General features: G+C 36.3%; 1 protein-coding gene and 3 long non-coding RNA genes across 10 annotated transcripts; 1 reads left to right on the top strand and 3 right to left on the bottom strand.

Moving 5' to 3' along the window:
* Window positions 1-331: 331 nt before the first annotated feature.
* On the top strand, window positions 332-24,667 carry LOC135803927 (slit homolog 3 protein). Of its 7 annotated transcripts, none has more exons than XM_065317661.1 (9): window positions 332-483; window positions 15,636-15,764; window positions 18,282-18,561; window positions 18,749-18,971; window positions 19,183-19,319; window positions 19,840-19,992; window positions 21,326-21,506; window positions 21,929-22,068; window positions 22,231-24,667. In XM_065317661.1, the coding sequence occupies exons 2-9, from the start codon at window positions 15,693-15,695 to the stop codon at window positions 22,497-22,499; spliced, it is 1,455 nt and encodes a 484-aa protein (XP_065173733.1). In that variant the 5' UTR covers window positions 332-483; window positions 15,636-15,692; the 3' UTR covers window positions 22,500-24,667. The 7 variants fall into 7 exon arrangements, with proteins under 7 accessions (XP_065173733.1, XP_065173739.1, XP_065173735.1 ...); XM_065317667.1 differs by lacking the exon at window positions 332-483 and adding an exon at window positions 12,537-12,555; XM_065317663.1 differs by lacking the exon at window positions 332-483 and adding an exon at window positions 12,579-12,819.
* LOC135803931 (uncharacterized) lies at window positions 12,924-13,245 on the bottom strand. Its single transcript, XR_010550920.1, has 2 exons — window positions 13,184-13,245; window positions 12,924-13,110 (listed from the first exon to the last, which is right to left on the bottom strand). It is a non-coding gene; the product is annotated as an uncharacterized lncRNA (long non-coding RNA).
* On the bottom strand, window positions 13,647-14,561 carry LOC135803928 (uncharacterized). Its single transcript, XR_010550915.1, has 2 exons — window positions 14,022-14,561; window positions 13,647-13,787 (listed from the first exon to the last, which is right to left on the bottom strand). It is a non-coding gene; the product is annotated as an uncharacterized lncRNA (long non-coding RNA).
* LOC135803929 (uncharacterized) lies at window positions 15,525-16,172 on the bottom strand. Its single transcript, XR_010550916.1, has 2 exons — window positions 16,044-16,172; window positions 15,525-15,791 (listed from the first exon to the last, which is right to left on the bottom strand). It is a non-coding gene; the product is annotated as an uncharacterized lncRNA (long non-coding RNA).

Genomic DNA, 24,667 nt, shown 5'->3' with positions numbered 1-24,667 from the left:
TTCGGCGCACGTTCAATGTAGGTAAATTTAACTTTGTTTGCTTTTCGTCTTAGAGCCCTACATGAATGGAATGGCGAAGGGAACAAATAATTTTTTAGTTTTTTGTTTTTGTTCCGTCGTTTTCGTCAGGCTACCAATACCTCTACATGTTTACCTTGTGCGCTTGAAAGAAATATGAGCGTGGTATGTGGTCCACACAAGGCAGTGTTTTCGTGGTGACTGCCAAAGGCAGAAAAGGCCCTGCAGGTGAGAAATGGCAGTGTGTCTTTGCGGCGGCAGCGGCGTCGCATATGTGCACGAGTGGCGGTGTTTAGTATTGACCCAGTGGCAGTTTCCAGGCGTCGCCGTCGTCGCGCGGCCCAGCGCTGCAGTCGGTCTCCGCAGAACGCGCCAACCGATGCTCACGCAGTCAGTTTCGGTGAGCCGCACGCGCCGGAAATGTCCTTGCTAGGATTCAAGTGTATCGAATTTTGAAATCAACTGGTAAGTGCCAATTTACACCATATAAAAATTTATCATTTTTTTGCGTACTTTTATTATTAAAATATATATTATTTCATAATATATATATATATAAACATTGTTCATATTACTGGAGTATTAATGAGGTGTTAACTTGTTAAAGTAACTTCTGGGTAAATAGACCCTTTTAACTAATGAGCAACGCGCTAGCGCAACATAGAAAACTACGCGCTCTAATTAAAGAGGCGTTGAGCACTGTGCAAACAGAGAAGCAACAGCTTATCACATTCACTAGATACTTTTAGCTGCACAACAAGTTTTATGCCTTTTTTGGGTCGTGTTTCGATGCGGGAGAATAAAAAAGTTGAATATATCACATTTTTATTATTGTTTTATCTCCAGCGTCGTACTTGACAGAAGATATAGCCAAAAAAGATATAAAATATATTTATGTAAATGAAATGCGTATTTGCGCGTAAAAATGCCTTTCCGACGGTAAGCGATAACACGCACACATTTGCATCATTTTTTATTTAATATTTATGGTTTAATTATTTCTTTATTGCTAATTAAATATCCGTTTAATTATCTTCCTATACGCGATATTGTTACAGTGGTATCATTTGCACTACAGCGGGTGGTCGGTTTGTTGCGGGTTTGCAATAAACCCAAATTAGGTCCTGCCCACACCATCGTAGCTCACCGCCGGGTGAATTATACACAAGTTGGTAGCTTACACATACTGCAGCGAATTTATTAAGCATGTTGAAAGGAATTATTTGATTAAAAATTTAACAGTACTAGCCGCCAGCATGTTAATTCTGTATGCGCTGACGGTGAATTGTTGAAAATTCAATTTAAAACTAGAAATTAATTAAAAACAAGTCTTGTAGAGTTCCTAAAGCTTCCTAGTGTTTTCGGTAACAATAGCTGGAATATGTATTCACATCAGAGTGGGTTTTTAATCTTTGCTGAAAATAAAGATGCTAATCACATCGCAACGAATAAATAAACAAAGAACAAATTAACTTTGGTTTGCTTTCGTGACAATGGCGCGTTTGCATTTTGCAAATGTGTTTCATTACGGCAAAATTATTTACATTACATTCGGCGGATTGTGTGTGCACGACTGCATTGAATCAGCGCCACCGCCGTCGCCGCCTCCAGCGCAAAACGTTGAAAACGCGTACGAACCATGCGAGTAGTAGCTAACTAATTGCACACCCGTACGCGCCTCGTCAGCGAAGATTGCAGCGATGAGCGGGGGCGAGAGGGAAGGGTAGGCGCTGGAGAGCAGGCCGAGTAAACGCCACCCGCACACCAGTTGCATTTTACCGGACGGCAAATGTAATTATGCGCTCTGGGCACGTTCGCAAATAGGTTACGTGTGACGTGTCACAATCCCGGTCGAACGCAAAATCATACGTTGGGCCAGTGGAATTGCCCCACAGAAAAAGTGCACATGCGATGACGAGGAAAGGCCTTTGTACGCGCCGAATACACCCGGGAGATATTTCAATATCGAATGAAATACGCGGCGGTTCGGCAGATAAATGAAAATTTGCATTTTTCAATATTCCCTTGTCGTCGTATGCGGTTATATGTGATTTGGCAAAGTAAAAATTCTATAACGTGCATGTAGCGCCTCTTCTGGTTTGCTTTGTTGTCTATGCAGTGCATTGTGCAAGGATGCGCAGGTGAAACTACGCTTTCCAAAGAAAGAAAGCGATATCAATAAAATGCAGCAAAATGCAGCAGAATATTACTCCTGCTTTTGTTAAATATTTTATTTTCATATTCACAAAAATATAGAAATTTTCAATCAGTTTAAAACATTTTGAGTAAAACATGTAACTGTTATACGCTTATCTAAAGATATTTATACTAAATTATTTACTATGTCTTGAGTATATTTGCGAGGTGGTTACAGATGTTTGCAATTATGCTCTATTGATGTACCAATTGTACTCTGTCAAGTACCACTGCAATGCAGTAGAATACAGACAATAATCCCTCTACATCGATTGCGGTTTCAATTAAATATATTAAATTCTGATTATTTCAATTATATTTCATTTCATAAATAAAATTTACCATTAAATAAACAATCGTACAATTGCATTGTTTATTTTAATTTTCAATTAATTCTATCATAAACAGTACAATTTAAATTATATTTCATAAATTATATTTCAATCAGTTAATAACTATTTTTTCACCAAATCATTATTAGCTTTTATTTTTAGATACCTAATATAAATTAAATTATGTTTACTCTGAACGTATCGAGTAAACAAATGCAATTAATACCTATTAATAGAAGCATTGTTCTAATAAATAGTTTATTTGATTATTAGAAATGATTGATTATATCCGTCGATACAAAAAAGTTTGAAAATTTTATAAATCATAATGGATAGGAAGATAGCCCTAATCGATACTAAATAGTTTACTAAGTAGACCAAACAAACGTGAAATCAATAGCATCAAGTATTGTCATTTTACGAGCATCAAAATTGATACATTTAACTTTATATTCGACGTGACCTGCTTACGAAAAGTTAAGACAATAATGCCAACAGAAAACATGCGAATTATCGACTTTACTTTAATTTCACCTTTATTCGTCTTCCTGTTGAAGATTTCTTAAATGTGTACATCCATATTTAACAGTGTTGTACAAAAGCGTCGAATAATATTATTACGTATGTACCCCGAGGGCGAGATTCAAAACGTGAGCCCAAGTTAGCTGAATTAGGTCCTTTTCAGGACCAGAATCTAAAGCAGAAGCTAAAGGGCGAAAGAGTTAGATAGCTGCGCGGAATTCAACAATTTTGTTTTGTACTGCGTTTCATTGTATGTGAAGGGCTTTTCATGCGAGTAAAAAATATAATAAAAAACACAAAAGAAAATACATAAAGAATAAACATTCGGTTTTTTGCGTGGATCCTGTCATAAAAAGCCTGCGAACGATGCGAATTTAACGAGAATTTTCTTTCCGAAATATAATAAATATAGAATTTAAATCTGCTTATTAATTTCGAAATAATATTATCATATTTAGAGGATGAAGTTATAGTTAATACGCATATCCGTTTTCATAACTTTTCAGTGGTGCACTTAACACTATCTATGCCTAAGGACGTTGATAGTGATATTGTAGTGTTTGCCGTGGGGAAATATTTATTACACACACATGTGGAAGGTTGTCAAGAGGGTTAAAGACACCCGGGTGAAAATCATTATTTTCTCTGCCTCTGGTTTCAGCTGGTTTCAACTTTCGGTAAACACGGATATTATGATGATGCTGAATTTGCAACCGAGAACGAAGATACCGCAAATAAAATTTGCTATAAAATCATTTTTATGCATTGACAAATAAAAATATTAAAAAAACAACAGCAATAAATCATTGCAAACGAGCGTTCTGTCAGTTATTAATCGTATTAACCATGCTCAGAACAATAAACGTTTGAATAGAGTCTTTTTTGCTGTGTTTTTATTTCAAATTCCAAAACACAATTATTATTTATTCTAGTTGCAATAAAATATTGTTATTTTGTAAAATAACAGCGCATATCAGTTATGGTTAAACAATTTATAGCTAATATAATTCATAAATTTGTTTGTAACTTTATAAAAATATGTGATTTTTCAACAATGTTTTTAAAATTGTATTTCACACATTTCATATTCATAATTTAAAAAATTTAAAAACGATTTGAATTCATTGCTCTGTCCGCCCACGCGTTTCGCTGAATAAGTACCGCAATCTTTTTCCAATTCCCCGTGCAGTGCAGAAGAAAATTCGTTTTGTTTGAACGGGTCCCCTTATTGCTAGACTTGCTAGCTTCGAGCGCTTAGCTAAATATAATTAATATGCTAATTAAGATTCGCACGCAACGTAACGGAAGCAGACCGACCCGGACGAATGAATAAAAAATTAGGTCGGTTTGCATTTTTGGTGTAGAGCGCACTTTTTTAAAAGTTGTAACCATGCTCTCTCGCATTAAACGCTGGGCGGTTTAACACGTTTGCAGGGAATTTCAGTGAATATATCATATGTGTATGTGTAAAGTTTGTGAGTGTTAGTTGGCTGGGTAGTTGATATCAATAGTAATTAAAAATGCTTAACTACCAGCTAGTTACGAGAACACGGCTTCTTTTTAAACACAAATCTGCATACATAAATGAAATTTACTCGTGACATCGTGATGTCGTGTTGCATGCAAGTTTTATTCCATTGGACAAATAGGAAAATGGTGTTTTATTAACGCTGACATTGTTGACAGCATAAATTTAAGAATTATCATTCCAAATTTTGAAGCAATAAAGTTTTACTCACGAAACAAATTCAGCAAAATTGGTTGCATACATATTTATCACGTTTTGATATATTTTTTGGTTTTAATATAATTGAAATATTTTGCAGACATTTAGCGACTGTTTCTTCAGATGTGAAACATTTAACAATACGAATGCGGTTGTCATTAGTAATAAGTCATGTTAGTCGTACTTTTACAACAAAGCAGCTGGTATCTTACTGTCCCAAATGCGTGTTACACAAAACAGCCATTTTTCGCTCGTTTCAAAGAAATACTGTTGCTATAAAAGTGAAATTTATTTTTGTGCCTTGAAATACACATTGCCCACGCCTTGTTCATTTGCAGTTACTTCTACTTATACTTAAAATAAAAATAATACAATTGAAATGTTGGCAACATCTGTAACCTTTACTTCCGCGTGTTTATTGCGAGTGAGCTGAATTATAATATTCGTACGTGCGACCTGTTTAACTCGTATAACTTTTCGCCATATTACAATACTTTCGGTTTATCACTTCGTTCCTTCCTTCCTAAGGAAACAGAGCCATTTGCGCGACCTGCGAGTAGCTCGACAGGTTGAAAAACAACGCCGGTGTTTTCCTAACTTCATCGTTTGTATGTGGTGTGCACTCGTACGCAGATTAGTTTTTCGTTTCCTGCCTCGCATCCGCCACGTCCGCCCACGTAAAATATGTTCGCATCCAACTTTCCTGTTTTCTTATCTCGCGAACACTGCGCGTTTTGTGTGATTATGCGCGCGGTGCCATACCGCGGCGGTGGAAAAGATTGGCTTCAGCCGGAAGCCACTTGCTTCGTTTTATACAGTTTTATATTGATTTTTCTATCATCAGATCAGCACCAGCGCAGTGAACAATTTTAAGAATTCCTTCAGTGTAGACTATATTTTTTCATAAAAGTTAAAATCTTAATTAAACCGTATCAGGTAAAGTAGAACAACTGAAAAGAACTTTTATTTCTTTAAAAACATATTTTTCTGCACAAAAAGCATTTAAAGATGATGAAGAAGAGAATTCCAGCTGGAATTAAAAGATACTGGTATTCTTTTAGAATTATTATTTTTGTACATTTTTCATATCAAAGCATATATTGTTCTTTTTAATAAAGTATGATTTTTCGCAAACAAGGTAAATCATTAAAAGCAACAAACACCACTCCGCCTATTTAGTATTTCATACGTTTGACGATAAGCAATTTAACGAGCATGGCACAAACGCAGCGTGAAATAGTCTTTACATAATGGTTGCCCATTACCAGGCTTCCTGCAATAGTGCGCAATTTATTTCTGTAAACAAAGGACAATTTTGAGCTTTTACTTCAGTCAGCGTGATTTAAATAAATGATATGCAGTGTAAAGGTGGCAATTTAAAGTCATTAAGCTCATTATACAATATATAGTCGAATAGGTGCAAGAGACCAATCTGCAAAGATCAAGCAGACAAGGGAATAACTTTGTAAATGAGAACCTACAAGAAACAAGGTCGTAATGCTTCGACATAGCTGGTAATCTCATTGTAGCCTAGTATCGATTCCCACTATAAGCGTTGACTTTTCCTCTCTTTGCGCGCGGTTTATGTGCCCTGATACTATATATAACCTAGAACGGGAAACTGCAAGTAGGCTTTACTTCTTCGCTTATCTTCACGACCTTGTTTCGTTTCGCTTTCACAAAGCTGCGAGGAGTGTGAGTTAATTCCATTGCACACCCTCGCGGACAAACCTGTGAAAACAGCCGGCCCGCTAGGAGCCATTTCACGGGGATTTATAATACGCAAGATGGTAGGACCCACACCTGGGGCTGTCGAAAACGAAAACCACTTTACGGCCAACGAAGCTTGTCGAGTTTATATATTCGCTGGTTTTTCATATGCGAATGCTGCTCTATACATCAAATATATTCGGATATTCTATGGAATAAAAAATGAATGAAACCTGTCTATATAATTCAAGTATACAAATGTATTGGCATTTATATTATCAAGATAAGTAAATTTTGTGTTTTCTTTAGTTGTTCCCTGAAAACTTAATGCGGAACATGTAAATTTAACAAATTCTCGATTGCGAAGATGTGGGATGAAGACGCGTTGGGGTTAACTGATCGATAAATGATTTACATAATTTATGATGGGAAGCAAGAAAATGTTTTGCAGGCGTTGAGCTAGGTGAACCTGTTATGACGTAATCATAATGCTAATCAATAAAGAGTATCAAAATGTGTATACACTCGTGTAGCCAATTAAACTAAGTGTCTGCGTATCGAAGTAGTGCTTGAGGTTTACAAAAAGAATGTTATTAGAGACATTAGCGACATTTATAAACATGTTGTGGTAATTATCCGCGTAAATGTTAGGGTAAAGTAAAAAAACGTCGTACATTTTGATTAACTTAGTTACAATAAAATGGACGTGCGATCTACTTGTCGTAAACGTCATTTAGAAAAGCATTAAATTAATGATCAAGGGTCGACCCACGTCCGATTCAAACGTGAAATCCTCCTCATCTGCCTGGAAATCGGCAAGTTTTTTTTCCTCACTTTGTTTTCGAGCGCAGAAAGCCGAAGGCCATTTCCGGATAGCTTTTAATGCCAAAAGGCAAAATGTACGAACCAAAATCGTTCACCCAAAAATGTTGTGTTAAAATACCAATTTTTTAAACATTTATTCGATCATTGTGAAAATATTTTATTCCTCGCAGCTATTTACCGAAATATTGTTTTTGGTGGCGCTATTTTCGAGCGCCACACCTTTACATTGTCAATGCCCATAAAATACGAAAACCCAGCCAGATAACGTCACAGAATCTACCATAGATTTTCTAGATAGTATAGATTTTTGCTCTTTGCGGTGCTTTGTGCTTTTATACCCGGGCATCAAAAGTATGTAAGCACTTACAGGCTCATATGGCCACGCGAAATAAGGGTATAGTGACGCGCAAGCCGAGGGCGAATTTATGGTCGAGCAACAAGCTGCACGCACACATGCCAACCCTGAAAGTAACATCATGGTCGCGCCGCGCAGGCATTGGCTAAGGTATCTAACATTACCAAACTAAGGTGTAACAACCACCTATATCTTTAAGCGCTCCGCTGTATACATCAACCCTCTTACCCTATAACCTTGTTACTTCGCTTCCAGGCGTTTCAGTAAACAAAAATTTTAACTTCCGCTAAACTTTAGAAAATACCCGCTCCTAATATTTATGCAGCTTTAACTAGACTATAATATGCAACTGTTGATTAAATTATCCACAATGGAGTTATAATTGTCTGTTAATGCTTTAATAAAAGTAGGTTAAGGCTGATGGGTTGATCCACTTCCGGCTAAAATATGACGAACTCAATATTCGCGACATTATTTATTCAACTTGTGCACTACACTACATGACGCATGAATATTCAATATCCCTTGCTGCATGATCCAATATTCAATACACCGCGTGCTACTATTAAATAATGCTGGCTAAGTACATCATCACGTAACTGTGAATCGCTTTTTCAAACGTAATTTAATCACTAGTCCCCTAACGTTCAGCGATAATGGGAAACCAGAAGCTGGAAATTGGATAAAAGATTACTTGGCGACCATTTGCATCTACATGGATAAAGTTGGGTTACTACGTTAACGCCAAACGGGCGAGACAATTCGACACTCGGTACTTTGCCAGCAAACGCCAGCGAATTCTCAACGCGTAGTGAGCACTTGATGACTTGAACTCTTGGATGAAAGGAACTGTCTTGCCTTTATGCACTTTCTGTAAAGTTCTCCCTGCGCTGCAGTTTTTGCTTCAAACGCTTATATTCAATGAAATCTTTCGTTTTATCACTTGCAACGTGTTACAGGAAACTACTCACTTGTGTAACAAGGTATTTGCTTACAAACTGTTTACTTCCGCGTGAAACTTTAAATATAAAAACTTTATGAAATTTTATAAAATTTCATTAAAAATAAAAATATGAAATTATTAAGAATTATAAATTACTATATAGTTTGCTAAAACTTTTTAATATGCTCTTTCTAATCACTTTATAATTAAAACATAATGCATTTTGAAGTTGAGGAAGGCAAGCACGCCAAGTAACAATACCGAGCATTGATTAAGTATTTAATTATTCAAGAAGGGCAACTTTACTTTACTGCGAAGTTTGATTATAATTACCACAAGGTTTTACAAAGAATTTGGCTGGATTTTTTTGTGTTATTTAACAAAAACTGCTATAAGTGTTAGTAATTTGTGTAACAGACTGTTCTAAAATTCTGACAAGTATATTGCTTGTCTTCACCAAGTTGCCGTAATTGTGTTTTGTATTTCGGGTACAAAGTTCTTTCAACACAAATTACTCATTATATCAGAGCTTTCAATCAAGCGTGACGCCTTTTTATTGAAAGGAAAGCCTATCGAGAAAAAAATTATGATTGATCAAAGCAAAACACTGCAATTTATATTCAAAGTAACTGATTAATATCAAAATCCGAAATCCTTAATAATAGTTTAATAGGGGTAGTATTTTATATAGCTTTACAAAACCCACTATTGTTGATTTTTAATAAGTAACAACTTGTTGCAAATACAATTAATGTTGGGATTGTATATTTTAATCCCGTTTCGGTCAAGGCATTTTCTTTGTTCTTGTCACGGTTCCATGGCTACGCTTGCCTTGCCAATTTTCCATGGACGAATCGAGATCCAAGCTTTGTGGTTTCCCGGATCCATTGAATTAGGTACTAAAACAATATACAAATAACATTTGTTCATCCCCACAAGGCCGACCTTTCCAAAAATGTACCTCTCTAAAAGTTAGAAGTTAGAAACCAACGAAAGAAAACCTTGGTTCTTTCGTAATTTACTTAGTCGCGATGCCTTGTTTCCTAATTCAACCGACAGACAGCAGATAAATCGTCATGGTCTGCACACAGAAAAACACAACAGCATACAGAAAGAAGACAATATTTGATCGCGGAAAAAGGTAAAACTCGGAAAAGCGAATCTCAAACTTAAACTCGACATTGTTCACTTCTGGTTGCACTGCTTGTCGCTTGGGAAAATGCGGGAAAAGTTTGATTCTGGCGGGAATGGTTTTGCTCGACTACTGGTGAATTTACGTCTACGTGCAGGATGGAATTTAAAGCAGCGCGCATAAAATGGTAGGCGGGTGAAGAAAGCAAGCGGAAAGTATGCTGACATGAAAAATAAAACACAAACCAAGGTGTGGAAAGGAAAAAGTCTGCGTGCATACACTGGCAAAACTGTTAAAAAAGTTTCAAATTGAGTATTAAATTTTTCACGCAGAACCACATAAAATGCTCGTTTTTAGGGAGGTTTACCCATAGTAGCATTGGAAATTTGAGAAGCAGAGTCAGTTTCAATTAAAATCGTTGTTTTATTGTGGCCTTCATATTTATATTGATTGTGACTTGAATGCATCAAAACGAAATTTGATATTCGATTGGCATGGTGAACCAGGAAGGTTTTCCGGTATACGGTTACCTGATTTTGCAACGTTATTAATTTTCGAACCTTTTTCAATGATACCGCGGATGAAATTTAATTTCATATTCAATATTCTGAAATAATTCACTAAATATGCATTGTAATAATATTTTCATACAGAAATATTTCATTCTACATTTTTACTAAAAGTAATATAAATTTAAAATAGTAGATAAAAATAGACATTATGCAACCGAGGAAAATTTACAACTCTTTGCGCGGCAATTCTTCATTCCCTCTTGCCTTTTTCATCTATCTCCTAGCACATCTATTATGGCCGCTGCTGGAAAAAAAGAAACGATTTTCCGGTTTGCTTTACCCGGCTTACATTACGCTTTGCGGTGCGGCGTTGCGTTTCGTCGTCTTGTGGATTGCGATGCTTCTAGCCGAGGTATTTTCAAACCGCGCACCTGTAGGATCACACAATCACTGTACAACGTTCTCGCCCTTTTGTACTTCAAATCACTTTTGAATCTGCAGCCTCACTGCCACAACCACAACATTCAACACTATTGAAGGTCGAATTTCAACTGGGAAGCAAAAATAAGCCAGGATTCTCGGAAAACTGCAGAAATTTCTATCCAAATGATTTAATATTATTTTGCTTCTTTTGCTTGATACTTGAGTATTAAAATATTGCTACAATAATAAATTCAAAGAAAAAATTATTATTTGACTTTAACACAGAATAAAACATGGAATTTATTAATTTTCATCAGAATTATTCATTATTCACATTTTTCAGAATTGTATTCTGTTAATTACCTACACAAATGAACCGTTGGTTTATTTCACTTGAATTCTAATTCGTATATCACGTGTCGCAATTATAACCCTTTTCGCTTTTTTCTAAACTCAAATTATATGTTTGGCATTTATAAGTATAGAGCACAACCCCATTCACATTTATCAAGATTACTAATATGTGCTTGCCGGTTTAACGATGTAACAACTTGAATAATGCGTCTACAATACGTCCCAGGTCTCAACACTGTGCGCATTTTTACGAAATTAATAAATTTCTCAAATTGCCACAACATGGCAACACATTTGCTACGGCGCAACTAAAATATATGACTCCAACAAATAAGTATGATGATAAATGGGTAAACGGTGGCCGGAACGCATAATTTTAGGAAACTATGTAGTTTCTTTGAGCGGACTGCATTCATCATTCTGCTCTAAGCGTACATTCACATTCATAAACATAGTTGCAGCGAACAATACACTAGCCTGCGGCGATAAAGCGCCCATCGTTTATGAGAAACTGCAGGAAGGAAACTCGTGAGGTGGAAGCACGAAAGGGTAATGTTTACAACGATTCGAAATGCGCAAACATTTTACCTTTACTGCGAGTACCATCGGGACAAATGGCCAGTTTAATATCGCGTTAAAAATTCAGAAGCCATTCAATGTTAACACGTTTAAAAATAAAATAATAAAGCATTGAAATTTTATTTGAACATTACTATACTACTACAACATTCAAACATAATTGATCAATTAACTATCCAACATTTGTTTTTATAGATAAATACATTTAGAAAAGTAGTTCAGTGAAGTAAACACTTGGTAATTTCAAGTATAAAATTTAAAAGTTATTAAAAACATTTTTATCGCATGTAATACGATGTTTAATATTCAAAGCACTTTCCAAATGTTATATTTTCTTTTTTCTGAGGACTAATTAGATGATACGTGTCAATTTGTCAATGACTAATACCAAACTAGTGATGATGATTGATACGAAAGCTTTAAATAATCAAATAGGTATTATGAGCGTAGCCAGAATGTTCGAATTTATTATTCTAACTTTTCCCCTGATTTAGGAATCACCCAGTAAAAGATATAAAACTATTTAGTAACTAAATAAAGCAGCATTTTGCGTAGTATATTCGCTCTGAAATAATTTTAGTATCCTTTAACTACGGGGAGTGACGAAGTTGATATTAAAAGTTAGACGTGATTTGATTTGGTCTCGTGCAGTTCGCCGCGGCCGTCGTACACAATGCCGTTGCTCGTCGGTGTTTGGCTAAGCTAATAAAGGGTCAATCAGAAGCAGTTGTCAAGTTTTGACATCTATCCCTAGACAGGAAATGATCCATTACAAAACAAAAGAGAGAACTCCGCTCGCGCTCCAGGCCCGAGGCGGCGCATTGCGACCACAAGTCCCAAGCCGCCGACCGAGCGACTTCGAATGACGCGCAACAGCGGTTCGTTGGTGAGGCGATACACAAATTTATCCAGCAACGATCATATCAAGGTTACTCCTAATAATAAAGTAGCTAAAAACGAACGTTAGCCGTCGCAGTTTTGCGCATCGTCGTGGTTGTTGATTTTTTTGCGACGCGGGCGCGGATTACACTTTGTCACTTCGACGAACACTCGAAAGCAATATAATCAATTCAGACCTAATCAAATATTTATGGGTGTATGTCCTAGTCGACCGGCAGTGCTTAATAAAAGTTTAATTTAAGTGCTTCGTCCCTTGACATTTAAGGATTCAACGCGCACGACGTCAATAAAAGTAATAATTTCACTGAAAAATTATGATATTAAAATACTTGTGATATTTAAACTGAATTGTGCAGCCATTCACTTTGGAATTTTCCACTTCAACTGCGTACTTAATTAAAAGGTTTTCTTAGAATTTTATTCAATCATTTTTGTTTGATTAATAATATATGGCGCGTAATGGATTGCAAAAAAGTAAAGGCGTTGTTTTTCTTTTCTTTCGCTGGTCCTAGCCACTGCATCGATTTCTTATTTGGTCTCTAGAGTGCTGCAACGGTTGTTTGCGAGGTTCATCCATAAATTCCTAAAATACATAAAACAACAACTTCTTTCACTGGGGCCTTCTATTATTAGTCCAATTAAAATCTGCCACCCACCATTCTTACTCGCAGTTAACATCTCAGCTGCATGTTTGGCTATAACGCTAAATTTAAAAGGATATGCACATAATATTATCTTGTCGCTGAATTACGCAACGAAAATTTGCATACTTAACTCGACACGAGTGTATGTTAAGGGAATATTTCATTATGAAAGCCGTGCATTGGAATTTACGCAGCGTGCTAGTTTAATATTAGAAAACGATAGTGTTATCATTCATTAATGGCCTCTTGGTATAGTAATAGATTTTATAGGTCGTTATATTATGCAAATAAATATTCTAGTATATGGTAGTAATATGCTTAACGGGAAAGACAAAAAGTGACATACGGGAATACAAGAGGATTAAATTGTACAAAACAAAGTTTATAATATTTTCATTTATGTCAACGGAGCATTAAAACATTAATTATTCACTTTAAAACTGCATTTTGTTGGTGCAAGTTAATCTATCCTCAATTTTAGAATAAAATTTTAATCAATTTTTCATTAAACGTAAATCAATTTCGAATGAATTATAGAAACATGCTGTTACTAATCCAACAATAACCAGGACAAATGAAAATACGAATCGAAAGCGCGCCCTTCCATTGTGTGGTACTGAAAGGCAATAAATTTTGATTAATGTTAAGCTTTCAGTATATTACTCGCAGGAAACAGTCACACACCATTAACAGGCTTTGCAATTTTATGAAATATGTAAGTACAATGAATTGTACATTATGTTTCGTCATTTAGGGTACTAATTAATTTATAACACCTCCCCCAGGATCAATATAGCTAATATATATCAAATTTCCGATTAACAAGGAAATTGCGCGTTCGTCACGTTACCTTAGGATTGAGCTCGTAAAACAATAAGTTTTGTAGACATGTACTAGTAGAGTATATTGGAGAGGTGCTCAATAATTAATGGTCCATTAAACATTGACTGAACCTGGAACAACATGTTGATATTCTTTGGCGATTTATTGATTGTGGCGCAGAACGTGTGGCGCCGTTTTGTAATTTACGACTCGTTCGCCGCGTGCGCGTTCTCTACGACCATTAAACGTATTAAAACACCGCGGGGGAATGAATTCGCAAAGTCGGCTCTCGACGCGGTTGATGCGAGCTTTGAACAAGCAAGCAATTAAGTTTTATTGCACGTACCGTGTGATTTTGCGCCGTTCAACACGATTTCGTGGGTGACTAACGCATAATTCTCTCAACAGCAACTTTTCTTTCATTATGCCCCTGTTGATCACGAAGGGTGTACGTATACACCTAGTTTACGTGGCTTACAAGACAGCGTTATAAATTAGGCCGAGACACGCCGGTGTATGATGGAATAAACATCGACGAACCCATAAATGTTAATGCGGTACAAAAGTATTATGCGTGTGTGTTTTTTTACTTGTTATACTTCGTAATGTCACTGCTAGCAGAATATTCTGATAGAAAACAATGCTAGCTCGTAGTGTGCTTGTATTCATTTACTTAATTGCTTAATTAATTAAGAGCACGGCGCGTGATGCGCGATAAGTCGCTAGATGGAGCGTGTATGAATATTCATATCATTTGTGAGGCAATTTGTATGAATTGAAATTTCATGGAAACTAGTGTTATTGAATATATATGATGTTATAAAATTGCAACAACAGGATACATTTGCGCAGTATGTATTCGCTAGTGGCTTGTTACAGAACAAGCACATTTTATGCATATTAAAATATTATGCAATGTGGTTTACTCTAAAATACCAATAGACATAATTTTACCGGAATAATAGTGATATTGTTCAATGCGGTAAGATTCACTTTGTTTGCATCAACGTGTTCAAGGTGATGAGGTGTGAATTGTTAGTTTGAGTGAGTGTGAGTGTACATGGAGATACAGTCGAACACGACATAGATTACAACCATGTAAAACCAAAACAACTTTGGTATGGCGTGATTTTCGTGTTCAATGCACACAGACGCACACTAGTATAAATGTTATTCCAATTAAAATATTGGTACTTTATGTTCACTTTATTTAGAATTATAACGGAAGCATAAATTAAATTGTACACTGCACAAAAGTTAATTGATTTCGCTCAATGATTGGAGGCAATTTTAATTAACGCGGATTAGTGTGAATGGTCAAATGTGTAATTTGATCACAAATAGTTTACGCAACGCGCCTGGTTCGGTGGAAATATAATTCTGGCGGCCGAGGCCGATTACGGTTTGGCTTTATTAGGCCTTAGGCTTACTGAATGCTCTACAATGTGGCGTGTCCAATGACTATATATTGGTCGAAACCAACTGGGATTATATGATGTAGAGTTTGTATAGACACGCTTTGCATAGGAAATGAGAAAATAGGCTAGTTTTGATATGTATCTACAATGTTCATAAATGTACAATTGAAACATGATCGTAAAAATATCACGAAATATTAAGGATGCATTTTTTTCAATTGCAGATTGTTCCCCAGACTGATTGTGATGGCATAGCCGGCGTTGTCTGACTCCCAGCGAGCATGGCCAGAGTGCGGGTGGTCAGATGGGCGTGGGCAGTGTTGGCTGGACTGTGCGCTCTGGCCACATGCGAGGTAAGACTATTTTTCATCATTTCTCGTCTGCCATAATCAATAAAACAACAAAGGCATAAGATTACACTTTGCAATAACTCCCTGCTATATAGCTACGTAACATGCTTCGTAATACATCTGCTTTCATTTCCACTAATGAAAATGTGGTTTGATGTGTGAAAACTGAAATATCACGGAATGAGAAAAACATGTTTTTCGAAATGCCTCTGTATTTAACTATTTAAACGAGAATGAAATATGAATTTGCCGGCGTAAATTAAGTTTAATGAAACAACTTACTGTGCTAATGGAATTGGTAAAATTAAACCCCAAATTAGTCGGTGCGAAATTCTTTCATGGGAACCGGGGCGGAGGAAATGTGCGCACAGGAAGAAAGTGGAACGTGCCACATACAATTGTATGTTGCTATGTATGTAATTATAAACAGCGCTACCAGTCGTTGTGTAATTTATACACAATCGAAGTCGCATTAGTAAGCCATGCACGTGCGAAATGCGGAAATGCCATGTAAAGCGCAACCCAGGCGTGTTTCTTAATTACAAAATAAATTGTATACCTACTAGCAGTTTGGCATTTCGCCTACTTCGCCTTTCATGTCCAACACTTTCTTTCCCTTCAGTCAAACACAATCACATGACACATCGATAGGAAAATTTCTTTACTGACCACTGAAACCAAAATGACCCATTTTTATTTTCTAAGTAATCTTAAATCAAATATGCATTTTAAACAAACTGTAGCAAGCGGTATAAATGCTTAATAGGATTGCAACGTCTTCCGGCGCCATTGACGCTGGGGTTGCATATCGAATTTGAAATTTCCCGGGCGAAACATCCGCGTTGTATATAGATACCACCTGGGTCATCAAACCTTAATCACCAACGGGATTTAGGCAACACACGGAGCTGTATGTAGCCTGGATAAAATTACGGCATACCTATGAAGGTGTCGGGCGAATAATGGAGGGTTAAATAGGTACTAAATGCCTGCAAAAACGAGAGGAGCTAGAATGGAAAATCAATAAGCAGCGAGGAGTAAAGTAGCACGTACGGACTTGCAACTATGGCATCCAATTGTTTTGCTTTCATTCCCGGCGACGTACTTATTTTACATCTGGACTGGAATAATTCAATTTAATAAAAATGCACGCGTCACTTTTAGTTAAACTTTGGCGCAATTTATAACAAAGGGGGAATTATGTGATTAAAAAACACAATGGTAAATTCGTGGTAAACATACTTGACGTTACGTGACTAAGCATAATTTACACTTTTTTATCTGTATTTTGCCCGACAATATGGATTTTCTACGTTTTACATCACTGAAGCCTAATTTAATTTGTAGTTATCAAGTTTATCTTAATAGTCAATTTTAGTGCAATATAGCAGCAAACAAAATGTCTATATTTTAATATACTCCTTGTTTCTTCTAATTTCTCTTCTTTTTCTTCTTCTAATATTACTTAAATACATTTTCATTTATTTTTATCTTTACGTCAGAAAAATACAATCCACGCATATCATATTATTAATATTACAGTTAATGATACATAATCGTAAATATCTTGGCGTTAAAAGATCGCTAATTTCCTCTTTCCTTTAAATTAATTTCCGCCTCCCCTAATAACGTTAATCGTATTACGTCATTTCAGTATATCAAATATACAATTTCAGCTCTGGGTGCTAATATAAAAAGTACGCTCAGTATTAGATAATAAAATCGTACGCTAAGAGTCTCGGTGGCAAAAATTTATCGTGCTAAAAGAGCTAAATTAACGCTCGACTCTAAAATGATACATTATTTCAGCCTTGTGTATTTTATAATTATATAAGGGGTTGATGAATGGCGCGTTTAATTAGAGCAGAAAACGCAGCCCTCTATACGAAGCGATATTAGTGTTGAACGCGTATCCTTTTCGGTGCTGGTAGCTTTTACGTGTGTTTAGGGGCTGCCACCCCCAGGGATATGACGCGTTTCAAGGATATTTCAATTCTATATATATATAAATATATACCACTAAGGCAGGAAAGTGTTTGCACTCGTATCCGTGTAAAAAATACACCCTTCCCAAAAAACGGACATGAATTAATAGTCCTATCGTTTTTTTTTTGTGTGGTAGAAGCAAACAGCGCCTCCTTTATTGGCTTGTACATGAAATGTGATTTTCGTTTACTAATCATCCCCTGAACATTTTTGTACGTGAATATAGCGTATTGTTGAATGTGTGCTAAGCCAGTGAAAAATATAGAAAGATTATTGATTTTTCTGTGCTCGAAAAGGTTGAAAAAGTTACGGGAAATTATGACGTTATTTTTAATTGCTTCACTGAAACTGAAAAATTAACAATTCTAAATTTATATGTTATAACAGATGACATATAATAAATTTTAAAACAAAATAAAATACAAATGTACGACGTAGGTAGTTTATTTAAATTATTTTTTGTTATAAATTGTATAACTTTATATAAAACATATGTATTTGTTAATTGAGTTGTCGAATGCGTTGATGTTTCAGGTTCAGCAGCAATGTCCAGCACGTTCGGACATTTCACCATGTGCGTGTTCCGTGAAGAAGAACGGACTGGATATCCTTTGCGAATTCACCGATCAGACTCACATCAGCAGCGCGATGAGCATTTTAAAGGGAAGGCCGCTCGTTATCTTTTATTTGAAGCTGCGTCACAACAACCTGCGCAAGCTGCCCGGGTTCGTCTTTCTCGGTCTGGACATCCGCCATCTTACCATACACAACAGCAGTCTATCTGTCGTTGAGGAAGCATCGCTCAGTTCAATAGGTACGCAATCAAATAACATTGTGTTCATTCTCTAAGCAAGTCAACGAAGGGCGTCAAGTCAATTTCAATTGATTGATTCCCGACCAACCATTTACGCTCGCTGTTGTTTGGTTATATACACAAATGCACCCTCAACAGCTTTTGAAGTCAGACCGGTAGTCGATTAATTGATGGTTTGTTTACTTAGGTAAAATGTTGACCCAGTTGGATGTATCGCAGAACAGTTTGACAATGGTGCCCTCGACTGCGTACAAGAACCTCCATCAGTTATTGATACTGAACATGAATCACAATAAAATCGGAAGTTTGCCAGCGCGAGCGTTCCATGGTTTGGACACGTTGGAGATTCTCACTTTGTACGAAAATAAGATCACCAACATCGATCCTGAAGCATTCGCTGGCTTGGAAAAGTAAGACCGCAGTTTAAAGCAATTTGTCTTTTCCTTCTTGGAGTCGTTGCAACGTCAGCTTAATCCCTCCGACATTAAAATCCAATATATTTTCTTGCTTCTTGCCTGTATTTGTCTGTATCTTAGCGTATTATATATTTTATGAAAATAATGCCAACAATCAAAACCAGGAGTAATACTTTTATAAATAACCCTCTTATGTCTTGCGTAGGAAACTAAAGCGATTAAATCTGGGCGGCAACGGCTTGACGGTGGTTCCGCAAAAGGCGCTTTCGATTCTCGATATGCTGAAGAAGCTTGAGATGCAAGAGAACAATCTGACGGAAATAAAAGAGGGCGACTTTAAAGGTAAAAGGACTTTTTTGCATACCAAATTCAAGCGGCAACCCCAAATTTGCATTTTCTTCCACAAATTCCTTTGCTTTTCGTGGTATTTCCATCAACTTTTCGGCGAAATAAACTTTGCAACATGTCAAAACAAAATTGCATACTGCGTTGATGGGTGAATGAATAAATCATGATATGACTTAGGAGTACACGAACATTTAAACCCACAAATTTAAACAATTTTCGGCTCATTTCAACAAGCATGCTATTTTTAACACAATTATTTTGACATCAAAATTTTCTAAAGAATGATTTTTGCATTTATTTTAACACGATATTGTTGGGTTTCATTCTCTTTAAAATCTGGACTATTATTCCAATTCCTAAAATAACTTTCTGTAATCAATAAATTCTGCTTGTATAAAGATAGAACTTGATAAATCTAAATATAAAGCAATAGACTATTTAAATCAGAAAATAAGAAACTTTTCCAAACAAAATCAAAGCAAAACAATTCTTAGTGAACAATTTCCAATTACAGGTTTACGGAATTTGGATTCGTTGGGATTAGCACACAACAAATTAAAGCAGATACCGCCGCGCGTGTTTTCTCATTTGAAGCTGCTGAACTCACTCGAATTAGATGGCAACAAGATCGACTATATCGACGACGACGCGTTTGCTGGATTGGAAGGTAAATAAAATATTTGCTTTCGCTCACATATACGTGAATCAAACAAAACAAAAACTGAACAAATTCTTTTAAGTAATGAAACGTCCGTGCTATTGGTTGGATTTACACACAAACAAAAATATTTTATTTATAGAACTAGAGTTTCAATCTAACATGAAGTTTTAGGTGTTTAAAATAGGGTGACTATTTTATGTACATTTTATATTTTACCCTCTAGTTAGATATTGGTAGTGCGACTGTGCCTTGAATAGAGCAAAGTTCTATATTTAAACTTGGCGAATGTTTAAAGAGCTAACTTTATTCAACGTAGTGGACACAGTAAACGGTAAATTGTTTTGTACTTCATGTATGCCCGCTTGGTAGCAACTGCTGTGGTCATATGTTAAGAAAATTTTATATTTTCCTGGTGGGTGGCTGTAGATTTTTTTCACTTCCATCGACATTTACCCGCGGTCTAGCGTTACAATGTTCAGTTGAGTGACGCTGTGCAGTTCGTACATTTGTACTTTTGACCCAGTTTTCGGCGTCCGTCGTTTTTGGATTTTGTGAATGCGTTTACATACCTTCCCACTCAACTTTAACGTTCACCCTTTGCACTCTCTGGTGTGCTTATCGGTGTGGATGCTTATTTAAAATTCTTGTTGCTTCAAATAACGCACTAAACACACGGGTTGAAATAAAAACAAAACGTGAAGGGCTGGTGCGATGGTAGTAACTGGAGTGGCAAAAAAATGAACGCAGTTTTTTATGCTGCACGGTTGCACAATTCTTCACAATGTAATTAATTCCACGCGAGTGCAAACGTTAATAACGTTGAAATTAAACACCAGCGGAAGGTGTTTTCTGTAAAAGATGCTAAAAGATATATTCATGGCTGCGGTGAAATGAAATAAAAACGTAAGGACATAATTGTGATTTCTGGCTCTCGTGATTTGTTATAATCATGGGAATTTTGCTTCCAGTGCGCTGGTGCTACTAGACAAATCTTTATCTAGATTTATGTTTAGTACCGCATTATTTTTTGCACTCACCTGACTTTTATGAGTATATAACATTTTGTACCGAAACAAAAATACGGAAAATGCTTGGTTCGGAGATACATTGTTATTCAAAATGAATGAAACAAAATAAATGAATGAATAGGAAGAGTAAAACATTATCACATTAGGAATGATCGATGTCTGTGGGAACATATGGTATTTCCTTCCGGGTGTTGATAAATGATATACGTTTCCAGTGGCGCTGTTCCGTGCGCAAATATTGATGCTCCTGATGATGTTTTTACGTTCCGGCTTATATGTTAGATATCATATAAAACGAATGTATTTTGCAGAGTATCTGCAATATCTGCGCTTGGGTGATAACAACATTCACACCATTCCCACAAACGCCCTCCGACGGCTGCATCGACTGCGCCATTTGGATCTACGTTCGAACAACATCAGCACGATTGCCGAGGACGCGTTCACTGGCTTTGGCGATTCGATAACGTTCTTGAATCTGCAAAAGAACGAGTAAGTGCGTCAAATAAATGTCTCCTGAATCGTCGAATCGAACTGCGAAAACAATTGCATTCGAAACATTGAATACACTGAAAATTCTATTTGATTTCCATATGGTTTGCTAACATTCTATTCACTTTAGCAAGTTTTCGTTGTCGTTCTGATTTTCTATCTAGATTTTTTTGTCTCAGTAAGTAATACAAAACGCGACAAGTGCCGCCAATGCTAAGCGAAGCAACTTTTTGTGTGAATTCCACCTTTTTCGTGTTGGATTTGCTAAATTTATATTCCTTTACGTACACTGGAAACATTTTGCCCACACCCGCCGTCGCAAAGTGATTTCCGCTCAGTGGTTACAGCTTGCGCGATGGCGGTGAACAGTTGAGTGTCGACGCATGATTTTGTATAAATTTGCATTTCTATTTTGCCGACAGCATTAAAACCCTGCCTACGCTCGCGTTCGAGAATCTGAATTCGTTGGAAACGCTCAATCTCCAGAACAACAAGCTGATGCACATCCCAGAGGAAATAATGGAACCCGTTGTCGACACGTTACGTGTCATTGATATCATGGGTCAGTAGCAAAAATCGCTTTTATTATGCGCATCGAGCCTGCGAACCAACTAGTTTTACTTATTTATGCAAAGTATTGCATTTGTGTCAATCTGAATAATTCCCAATCTGCAATGGAAACAGATAAACAAACGAATGAAGTATTGATTTTTATTTTATTTAGATAATCCTTTGGTGTGCGACTGCGACCTGCAATGGTACAAGAATTGGTTGAAAAATCTTCGCGACAAGGAGGATGAGATGATGCAGAAGAAACGCACGGTGTGCATGATGAATCACGAGCATCGCGAATACAGCCTGCAAAATTTGCCGCTCGAGAAGATGAATTGTGTGATCAAGTCGTACGAAGGTTCGTCGACGAACACTGCGGTGGGCTACCGGGCCAACGTCGGCTTAAGCGTATGGATAATCGCCGTGTGCGCGGTATTTTAAATCCTTGCTACCGGGAGAAAAGCTTTGCAATAACACGAAAATATATTTCGTGCAGTAAATAGCCACCGACCCATTCGGGAAAGTATACTTTTAAATAGCATGATGGAAAGCTATATGAAAACCAAACAAAAACATATCACGCATTACATGCAACTAAATGTTCTTTGCTTCTTATAACTAACGTTACAATGAATATTTAACTGTGTAGTACTAGCTATACGTAAGCGTAAAATGGTACAAGCACCTTCGAACTTTTACAATTTTGCGAAAACGCCAAAAACATTTTCAGCAGAGCTTAATATAACGCAGATGACAAAAAATTATAAATCAGTACATATCGTGAATAAGACCCACCGACATCTTTGTATTTGTGATGTTGGTGGCGTTTTTGCCAATTTCGGAATACATATCAAGAATGACGTGAATACAAACACTTGCACACGTTTGACGAGCGTATGACTGAATTCGTGTGGTGACACAACACATATCTATTTACCTGTGCACATTAAGATAAAATAAGAGTAAATTTATGTCGATCCACCTGCTAATACCCATCTATTATCAGAAAACTTCGTGAGTATCCCAATAGAAAATTAGCATATTGACGTATAGTGAATGTAATATGCGTATGCAAACAACGTAAATCGATACATTAATAGATTCATGTGTAGAAGTCGCTCGCCCTAGGATTGACTACACCTTTATTAATGTTGAGATCAGTTTACAATTTCTCCGTCTTAGAAAACTCTAAATGTACATGCACATTCTATACTAACCACTTTAAAAACACTTTAATCGTAACAATTACATTACTATAGCTAGCTTAATATTTTCGTGCATTTTGTCTTCAAATTAAATCGGTACGTTTTACATCAGCATTTCAAAGCCTCACACCGGGTTACAAAGACTTATTGGGATACGACGGGCCTACATATCAAAAGGTGGATTTGATTATAATAAATAAGCATAAACAAGTTAGGTGTAAGTGTCTATCATGTTAATAAAAACAACGCACTTTCAGTGCCGCCCGAATTGACTATGTTCGTAAGCGCATGCGCGCTTTGCTTTGAGACAGGGAAGCGGATTTATTCGTTTCTTGAGCATATCGCGCATGCATACTGCGGCATTCCATCATTGTCTAACTTATAGTATTCAAGAATTAACATAAAATTGCATGCGTTTGTTTAAATATTAAACCAAAAGTAACAACTATAGAATGAGATACTACAACAACACGCACTAACACACTCTTTTTAGTGATAAATTTTACTCATGTGAGCTTCTATCATATCATTACTGTTAATTAACGTATTAAAATTTAATGAATCATAAAATTTAAATGCATAGTTATATTGTCATGCAATTAAATTGCATAAACATAAATAATATATTAGAATATTTAATAGCCAGTGAAAATCTAAACGGGCTTTTGTGTAAGTTACACGTTTATTATTGTATTGCGGAAGGATATTGAATGAGGTATTTTTGTGGTAATGTTTAAAAACAAAGCGAAGCGTACGTGTAGTGAAAACATTCTGGAGCATCCGCATTCGTGGTTTTTACTTTGAATATCGCTGATGTTGCATGTGAGCAAAATTGTGTGATATTTCGAGTAACACCAGTTTAGTTGGGTGAATCCTAGACCATTTCGAAACATATCCAAGTCGCGATCGGCAAAGCTTTGCGTTGCTATGACATCACGTACCATTGCAAGCAATGGCAAATAATCTTAGAGAAATATTTTCAATATTCTCAACGCCTAGAACAGCGCCAGAATACCAGCAGGGCTACTAAGAACAAAGGCAATGAGTGACTAAAACGAAACATAATCATTGAATATTTTTCTATTTATATAAAATATAATTAGTGTCAGGTCGTTATCAACATACCAACGCAAAGCGCCGGTCGGGCTATTTTTTCTACAAGTTTACCACGAAAACAAAATGTGTTTAGTGTAATATAAGATATATAATATATTGATGAAGATAAGAAAATGTTTATGTATACAAACAAGATGAGCACTAATGTATTAATTATAATTGCATACGATTACTAATTAATTAGGATGTCTATCTGTAACACTAACTCTGTGGCTGTTGTGTTTCTGTCATTATTATCGTATAAATTTAAATGAAACATTACATAAAGTATAAAAAGGGCATGGAAAA

Source organism: Atheta coriaria, unplaced genomic scaffold (genome assembly GCF_025399875.1).
Source record: "Atheta coriaria isolate IRGN ID8LTWV9N9 unplaced genomic scaffold, Caltech_Dcor_3.1 hic_scaffold_3_pilon, whole genome shotgun sequence".
Lineage (NCBI taxonomy): Eukaryota > Metazoa > Arthropoda > Insecta > Coleoptera > Staphylinidae > Dalotia > Dalotia coriaria.
The sequence above is the reverse complement of the archived record's forward strand: the minus strand, read 5'-3'. Positions and strand labels throughout refer to the sequence as shown.

Coding starts and splice junctions, on each gene's coding strand:
- LOC135803927 (XM_065317661.1), top strand. CDS start 15,693: ATGGCCAGAGTGCGGGTGGTCAGATGGGCGTGGGCAGTGTTGGCTGGA. Junction 18,562..18,748: donor AGCATCGCTCAGTTCAATAG/GTACGCAATCAA, acceptor TTGTTTACTTAG/GTAAAATGTTGACCCAGTTG. Junction 19,320..19,839: donor AAAAGAGGGCGACTTTAAAG/GTAAAAGGACTT, acceptor TTCCAATTACAG/GTTTACGGAATTTGGATTCG.